Source organism: Mandrillus leucophaeus, unplaced genomic scaffold (assembly GCF_000951045.1).
Source record: "Mandrillus leucophaeus isolate KB7577 unplaced genomic scaffold, Mleu.le_1.0 Scaffold160, whole genome shotgun sequence".
Classification (NCBI taxonomy): Eukaryota; Metazoa; Chordata; class Mammalia; order Primates; family Cercopithecidae; genus Mandrillus; species Mandrillus leucophaeus.
Genome location: NW_012101588.1, coordinates 349130 through 356978, shown reverse-complemented (window position 1 = coordinate 356978; position 7849 = coordinate 349130). Strand labels below are relative to the sequence as shown.

The 7849-nt window shown below is 42.4% G+C and overlaps 1 protein-coding gene across 2 annotated transcripts in view; it reads left to right on the top strand.

Moving 5' to 3' along the window:
- PLG (plasminogen) overlaps positions 1-4895 on the top strand; it is a 55867-nt gene extending 50972 nt beyond the window's left edge. For both annotated transcript variants that reach the window (XM_011975912.1, XM_011975911.1), the window contains exons 18-19: positions 3705-3850; positions 4481-4895. In XM_011975912.1, coding sequence (XP_011831302.1) covers positions 3705-3850; positions 4481-4642 — 308 coding nt within the window. In that variant the 3' untranslated portion in view covers positions 4643-4895. The remainder of the gene's footprint in view (positions 1-3704; positions 3851-4480) is intronic.
- The last annotated feature ends 2954 nt before the right edge of the window (positions 4896-7849 follow it).

Here is a 7849-nt window from a genome sequence, read left to right as displayed (position 1 = left end):
GAAGGAAGGAAGGAAGGAAGGAAGGAAGGAGAAAAAGAAAGGAAGGGAGGGAGGGAGGGAGGGAAGGAAGGGAGAGGAGAGGAGAGGAGAGGAGAGGAGAGGAGAGGAGGAAGAGAAGAGAGAAAGAAAGAAAAGTCATGAGCTCTTGTTGATTGCTTCCTCAGCTGAAATGGGGGCTGCAGGGCTGTTGGGGGAGAAACAATAAGAAAGTGCATCAAGCACCGAGCACATGCTAAGCACTCCATCATGGCAGCTCCTGATAATAATATGGAATAGAGTTGTATCTAACATGACTCTTTCTTGCAAGTGACAGAAAATCCAACTTAAGTTGGATTAAGCAAAAAAGGGAAATTCTTAGTGAACTGAAAATTCTGCAGGCTCACATCATGGCTCCAGGCCCTGTCCAGCCATGGAGTAGGCATTATTCTTGGGCACAAAGGTGATATTCTCGTGGCTGCAGATGCTGTGGTGGCTCTGGCTCTGCCAGGAAAGAAATAAGGAAAGCCACTCTCCCCATTACACAAACAATAGTTTTCTAGCTCTGAGAGGTCGAACTTGTGTCACCAGCCAGGCCCTAAACCCATCACTGATTAACTCCAACTTACATCAGCTGTTCCATGCTGGAGGTGGACACAGGACCACACTCATACCAAGATGGGAGCAAAGGGTAGTTCCCTCAACAGGATTATAGGATAGAGTGTGATAGGCTGCTGGGCAGCCAAAAAGCAAACAGATCCTCTACAATGCCTCAACTGATGAAAGCACGAAACTAAAATCATAAAGATCTGTGTGTGAGTTCTGGCTCTCCCATCTTCCTTGTGAGATTGAGCAGTTAGTTAATCTCTTTTAGCCTCAGTTCTCTCACCTGTACCAACATATAAGGTCATTGTGAGGATTAAGATTATGCCTTATCATCATCACCATCATCACCATCCATATTGCAACCACAACTACCATCATCATCCCCTCAAACATCATCACCACCACCACCACCATCACAATTATCATTACCACCACCATCACCATTGTCACCCTCAACATCATCACCATCATCACTATCATCACCACCACCATCATCATCACTACCACTACCATCACTATCATCATTCCACCACCATCACCATTAACATTACCATCACCATCACCACCACCACCACCACCATCATTACTGCCATCAGCATCACCATCACCATCATTACCACCATCACCATCATTATTATCAACCATCATCACCACCATTCCACCACCATCACCACCTTCGTCACCACCACTATCAACTTGATAGTCATTATGATTACTACCACCATTAGCATTATCATTACCACCACCACTACAATCACCATCACCATCACCACCACTGCCACCTCTATGATCATCACCACCTACCACCATCACCATCACCATCATTTCACCACCAGCACAATTATCATTACCACCACCATCACTACCACCCTCATCACAACCCTCATCATCACCACCATTCCACCACCACCATCACCACCATCACTATCATTATCAACAGACATCACATAACCAGTTTGTAGCTGGGTCTTGAGTGCAGAGCCCACTCACTGTTTCTTCAGTCCCACCACCAACCACCAGGATGAGTCACAAAACGTAACTCAGGCCTGTTCATCAATTTTCTCCATGTCAATAATGACAATGAATCAGTGGGTGTTCTCAGCTTCTCAGAGGGGGGTTAAAGTTCTCCTGCTCTTCCCTTCACGTTTCCAGATGTTCCCTGACTTGGATGTTCCAAACGCAGAGTTTGGAGGTGTTGAGGCCAAGGGGTTTTTCCAGGTCAGCCGTCATCTGCAATCACTGAGCTGATCCTGATGCTGGACTTTCCCTGTTACCCTCTCCCCAAGGCCCCATCAGGGAGGGCTTCAATCCTCAGGTCACCTGTGGCCTTCCGGCCCTCAGAGGTGCCATCTCTACATCTACCACTCTACCACTGGAAGGCAGCACAACCACAGACTGCATCAATTTCCCTGCAACTCATGGTGGGGTTTCCCCCTTATCAGGGTGTTTGCCTTACTCAGAGAGCAGATCCCAGAGCAGTGACACCTAACTTAATTTTTAGCAAAATATTTTGAGAAGGGTGCTCCCTCACACATCTCCACAGTCCAGGTGATGCACCCACTGCCCAGGGCTTGGTAGTCAAGAAGAGCTTCCTCCCTGCAGCTCTGCCCAGATAGGGCTGAGCTGGGCTCTGGAGCGAGGCGCTGGGACAAGCCTCTACCATGCAGCTCATGTAAACTCCAGAATCAGTGTCAGTTTTCTGAACCCGAGACAATGATCTAAACACAGTCAAAGGCTTTGGGGAAAGAAAGAGAGAGTGCCTCGGTTCTTGCCTGTGTCATGCTCGCAAAGCAAAGAGTTTTGCAAAATTTCAATGAAACATGGGCTTGCAAAATTGGAAAACTGGATTATTTGTGAGAACACTGAGACATCCCTGGGCATGTCTATCTGGAAAAACGACATTTTCTCTGGCAATTTTACAGACATTCTATTTCAATTTGGCAAAGAAAATAAAGCAGTTTTTCACAAAGGCAGAAACACAACTAGAATGTTCACTCTCCCTAATTGTCAAAGAAGTGTAAATTGGAAAATGAATCGGGACAATTTCAACCTATTTGATTAGCTAATATTTTAAAAATCGAACACTCATACAAGTGAGGTGAAGTGATTGCTTTCTAGTGACACAGCACACTATCATACCCTTTTACAAATAATGTGGCAATGTTATTGGGAGACAGAAATACGTCTATGTAATTTATGGGAACTTAGGCTCAGAAAATATTAAGGAATAAGAATGAACTTTATGAACAAACATGTGGAAGGTTGGAAGCAAGAGTGGGGCCTTGGGGAGGAAGCATTAGGGCAGTGACTCCACAGACCCAGATTCAAGTTGAACTACACAACCTCCTTATGCCTCAGTTTCCTCAACTGTAGAACAGGAATGATAAAAGTGCCTGTTTCACAGGACTGTTGAGAGGATTAAGTGAGATACAACATATTATAAGCTTGTGCCTGGAAAGGTTAATTCTTGGTAAATGATGACTATTCTTTTTATTACAATAAAATATACAAAACATAAGGTTTACCATTTTAACCCTTTTGGAAGGTACCATTGAGTGGCATTTAGTACATTCACAATGGTGTGCAACCATCATCATATTCCCAGAACATTTTCCTCATCCCCAGAGGAAACTTCATGCTCATTAAGCAGTAGCTCCCCATTAACATATTAGTTATGAAGATTGTAGAATTATACGAAACTCATGATACAATGTTGAGTGAAAAAATCAATATGTGAAATTTTGTGTTATGATATAATTAGTAAAAGAAGCATATTAAAAGGTCCGAAAAAAGAATATATAAAATAGCAATTGCATTTTTCAGACTCTACATTTTAAACATTATTCTTTATAGTTGTAAAAGCAAAAAGTAGAGGAACAACAATCAACTCCAAACCACCATGACAAAGCCCAGATTGTTAAATCCAGGTCTCAGGAACAGAGAATCATATGTGATGTTTACACTCTGCAGGGTCAGAGACCTCAGCGGCATTGGTTGCTGCCTTGTGTTCTGCAGCCTCACAAACAGACAGGAGGTCCAGCGCTGCTGCTCTGTTCTTCTGGAATTTCCTCCTGAACATGTTTTGGGTGCAGTAACCATTTCTTTCATCTTTTTAAAAACAGGTACCCATGGGGCTGGCCTTCTCAAGGAAGCCCAGCTCCCCGTGATTGAGAATAAAGTGTGCAATCGCTATGAGTTTCTGAATGGAAGAGTCAAATCCACCGAGCTCTGTGCTGGGCATTTGACCGGAGGCACTGACAGTTGTCAGGTAAGAAAAGATCAAGAGATCAAAGTTAGTCTTGTGCTCTCCCGTCTCGGTCTCAGCCCCTTAGACTTCATTCCCCAGGTGGCAAATTCAAGGATTTTCCACCGAAGACTCCTAAATGTTGCTCAGAAACTCCCTAGATCTGTCCCTGAATGCGTATTCAGATAATCTAAGGAGATATCTTGGGGCTTGAGTTCGAGATCTGTAGCAAGGGAGTTTTAAGTGCCATAACTACCTCAGGTCACTCACCCTCCTGGGGTGTGCTTGTGGCCAGGGACTAAAGTGGTGACTTTTCTGGTAGGGAAGGAGGTAGAGGGTACAGGACAGAGACCAACTGCACACACTTTACAGTGATGCCCAGGCTAGGCCAGTCTAAAGGAAACACCAACATAGGAAGGGATGTGTGCAGGATTCACAAGGGGTTTTTTACCCCCAGGAGAAACTAAGTGGTGTGGTTTTGCTGAACAGATTTTGCTAAGTACTTAAGCACTGCAGATGCTTGAGTAATATGCTCATAGTCCCTTTCTGATTTCAATTACTGGGAAAATGTACATATGGATAATAGAAAGATGGCATCCCATAATAAAAGACTGGCAGCCTAACCCTCACATGGATTTTTCTCCCTCTGTATAGGGTGACAGTGGAGGGCCTCTGGTTTGCTTCGAGAAGGACAAATACATTTTACAAGGAGTTACTTCTTGGGGTCTTGGCTGTGCGCGTCCCAATAAGCCAGGTGTCTATGTTCGTGTTTCAAGGTTTGTCACTTGGATCGAGGGAGTGATGAGAAATAATTAATTGGACGGGATTACAGAGTGAAGCATTGACTCACCTAGAGGCTGGAACATGGGTAGGGATTTAGCATGCTGGAAATAACTGACAGTAAACAAACCAGGACATTGTCCCCAGCTACCAGGGAAGCCAAACCTCAGCATTTTTTGTATTATTTTCTGACTGCTGAATTCTGTAATAAGGTGACATAGCTACGACATTTGTTAAAAATAAACTCTGTACTTAACTTTGATTTGAGTTAATTTTGGTTTTGGTCTTCAACATTTTCATGCACTTTGTTTGCCCCACCAATTTTAAATGGGCAGACGGGGGGATATAGCTGCTTTTGATAAGGAACAGCTGCACAAAGGACTGGGCAGGCTACAAGGTCACAGAGGGGAGAGCCAAGAAGTCCTAAGAAGTTGTCCATGCGTTTACCTCATCAGCTAACGAGGGCTTGACACACATTTTTACTGTCTTTATTTCTAACACTGAGATGAATGTTTTCAAAGCTGCAACATGTATGGGCAGTCATGCGAACTGGTTCTGTTATTGGGAATGAAATCTGTCACTGATTGCTTGACTTGAGCTCAGCCCAGGGGACATGGAGCAGAGTGCTGTATACCATGGAGTGAATCGGGCCATGGACGTGTAACACAAGACCAGCTGAGAGTCTGAATGCTATTCTGGGGCACATGTGAGTCTAGGACTGGTGCCAAGAGCACATAAATGAACAACAAGCACATATTGAAGGTAGACTACTTACTTCCCATTGTTAATTGCCTGCCCGGTTTTGAAACAGTCTGTAGTACACACGGTCACAGGAGAATGACCTGTGGGAGAGACACATGTTTAGAAGGAAGAGAAGGGACAAATGCACATTTTTTACCATTTAAAATGTTGTTACCAAACAAAAATATCCACTCAAAATACAATTTAACAATGCAACAGTCATCTTATACCAGAGAAATGCAGAGAAAAGCAAAACTGCAAGTGACTGTGAATAAAGGGTGAAAGTATCAAATCCTCAAAGAGCTGTGTTTATTTCCTTGACAAATAGATTATTTGTATTCAATTCCGATGTGCTTTAAGGATGAAGATGCTCATTTTACAATTAGCACACACTTCGTGTATCTTGTCGCCTGTTCTCCTTACAGAAATGTTGTTCCCCATTGTGAAGGATTCCCTTTGGTACCAGTTTTGCCTGTCCACATAAAGTATTTCATTTTAAAATCTCAGCATAAAATACAGATTGCATCTGAAAAGATATTGAATATAACATACAAGCAGAACACACAAGTTCCACATTTCAAAAGCCTCGATAACAAAAAAGAAAGATCAAATCCCTTATTCGTCTCTGTAAAGTCATTTATAAAGCGCCTGCTGATCCTGTTAAGCATGGATATAATTGACCTTTCTTTTAAATTAAAACGTAAGCTCCTCCCCAAGACAACTCAAAGTGTCAAGATTGAATGGGAACTGTTCATGTTTTTAACTCTTGGCCACAGGCACCCACGGAACTGAACTTAACAAATATATGAAAAATATCCCTTCACTTTTAAAATCCTAAGACCCAGAAATCATAATCCATGGGATTTGTTGAGTAAAGAAGAGAATCTGTGGCTCTAGGTGTCCACTAAAGGAGAGCCAAAAATGTTCTGAATAATCTCAGGACCACAGCATTATTTTATGAATAACAGAACCAAGACCTCAGATTGTACAGCAGATTGGCCCTTATTGCTAGAATGGGGCCTAAACCATGCCTGGAACCCCAGATGCTACAGAGAAGGTAGAGGGGAGAGACTCCTGACCTGTTCATGCTGCAAAGGCATGCGGAAACCAAGGTGAGCAAAGGACACGAACGCTCACATTCTGTGGCCCAGGAACCTGTGATTCAGTCTCCTCATTAACAGGATTCCCAAATTTTCATCCTCCCTGCAGTTTTTCGAATGTTCACTTATGGGCTTAGTCCCTTGACTGATAAGATTTGATGAACATTTCTGCACAAATTTCCCAAATCCTTGGTTTTCAAATCCTGCATTCTTGATGGAGCTGTTATGAGAATCAGGTGAGGGACTTCCCTCGTCTCTCTTTAGCCTAATGAGTCAGAGACCACTGCTCCAGTGCAAGGAAACAAACAAACAAACAAAAACAGAAAGAGCCGTGCACCTGAGAGACTCTTTTTTAAGCCAGCTACATATTATGTGTTCCCAGAAACTTCAACAGTACCACAAATAGTCCTAACTCATCCAACATTATATAAAAATACTCTGGATAGATTGAAGTCTTTATACAATATTACAACAGCATAGCATAATGTAGCTGAAACGCACACATGCATCTCTGCAAGGACAGCTTTGCAAGGAGGATCAGCTCCTGGATAGCTCCTTCCACCTTTGGCAGGGGCCTCAAAGGTGAGAGCTGGAAACTGGGGTTTTTTAATTCCTGCCACACTTAAAAGAATGTGGACTGAAAAAACAAAGGAGAAAGTCCTTATGAAAGATTATGCAAATAGTTAGAGGAAGGTCTTCTGTTATTATTTAATAGCATAGCTGGTTTTGATCAAATACACATACCTAACTTCTGATGAAAACCCAACTCAAAAGTAACAGAAATCACTTCAGGCTCCTTTTTTGACTTGCTTTCAGACCCTAAACAGAGGTTAGTTAGCATTACAACATTTAAGCTCTTCATGAATTTCTCTACTGAATTAACATATGTTTGGAAATGAGCTGCTGATATGAACAAAACCCAGCAGAAATGATAGAATAATCCAATGCAGTTTTAGAAGGGAATACACTAACAGGTTTCAGTCATTTAGCACGAAGTTGTTTTTTTAGAGTAAATAATCATGGATCACAATCAACGTGCTTAATTTGTAGTACTGTAAACCATACTCCTAGATTTTTTTCAAGTGTGGGGACTAGGTATAATTAATCTATCCAACTTTTCATTATGAAAATTCATAAACAGAAAAAAAATGAGAATTTGTGTAATTTAAATTTTTGTTGGTATAATTCCCCATGTTTATATATTAGTTGGATATCAGTTTTCCTTGCTCCCCTTTGGGACAATCCTGCACCACCCCACCACCCTTCACCAGCCACAGACAATCTCTCCCAGTTGTTTAACTTTAATGCGGCTGATGTGGTAGAAGAGTCCTGGTCTCAAAGGACTCCCTCTTCCTCCAATTCTTCCTGATCAGTTTGCAGATCTCACCCCTGATTGAATCAA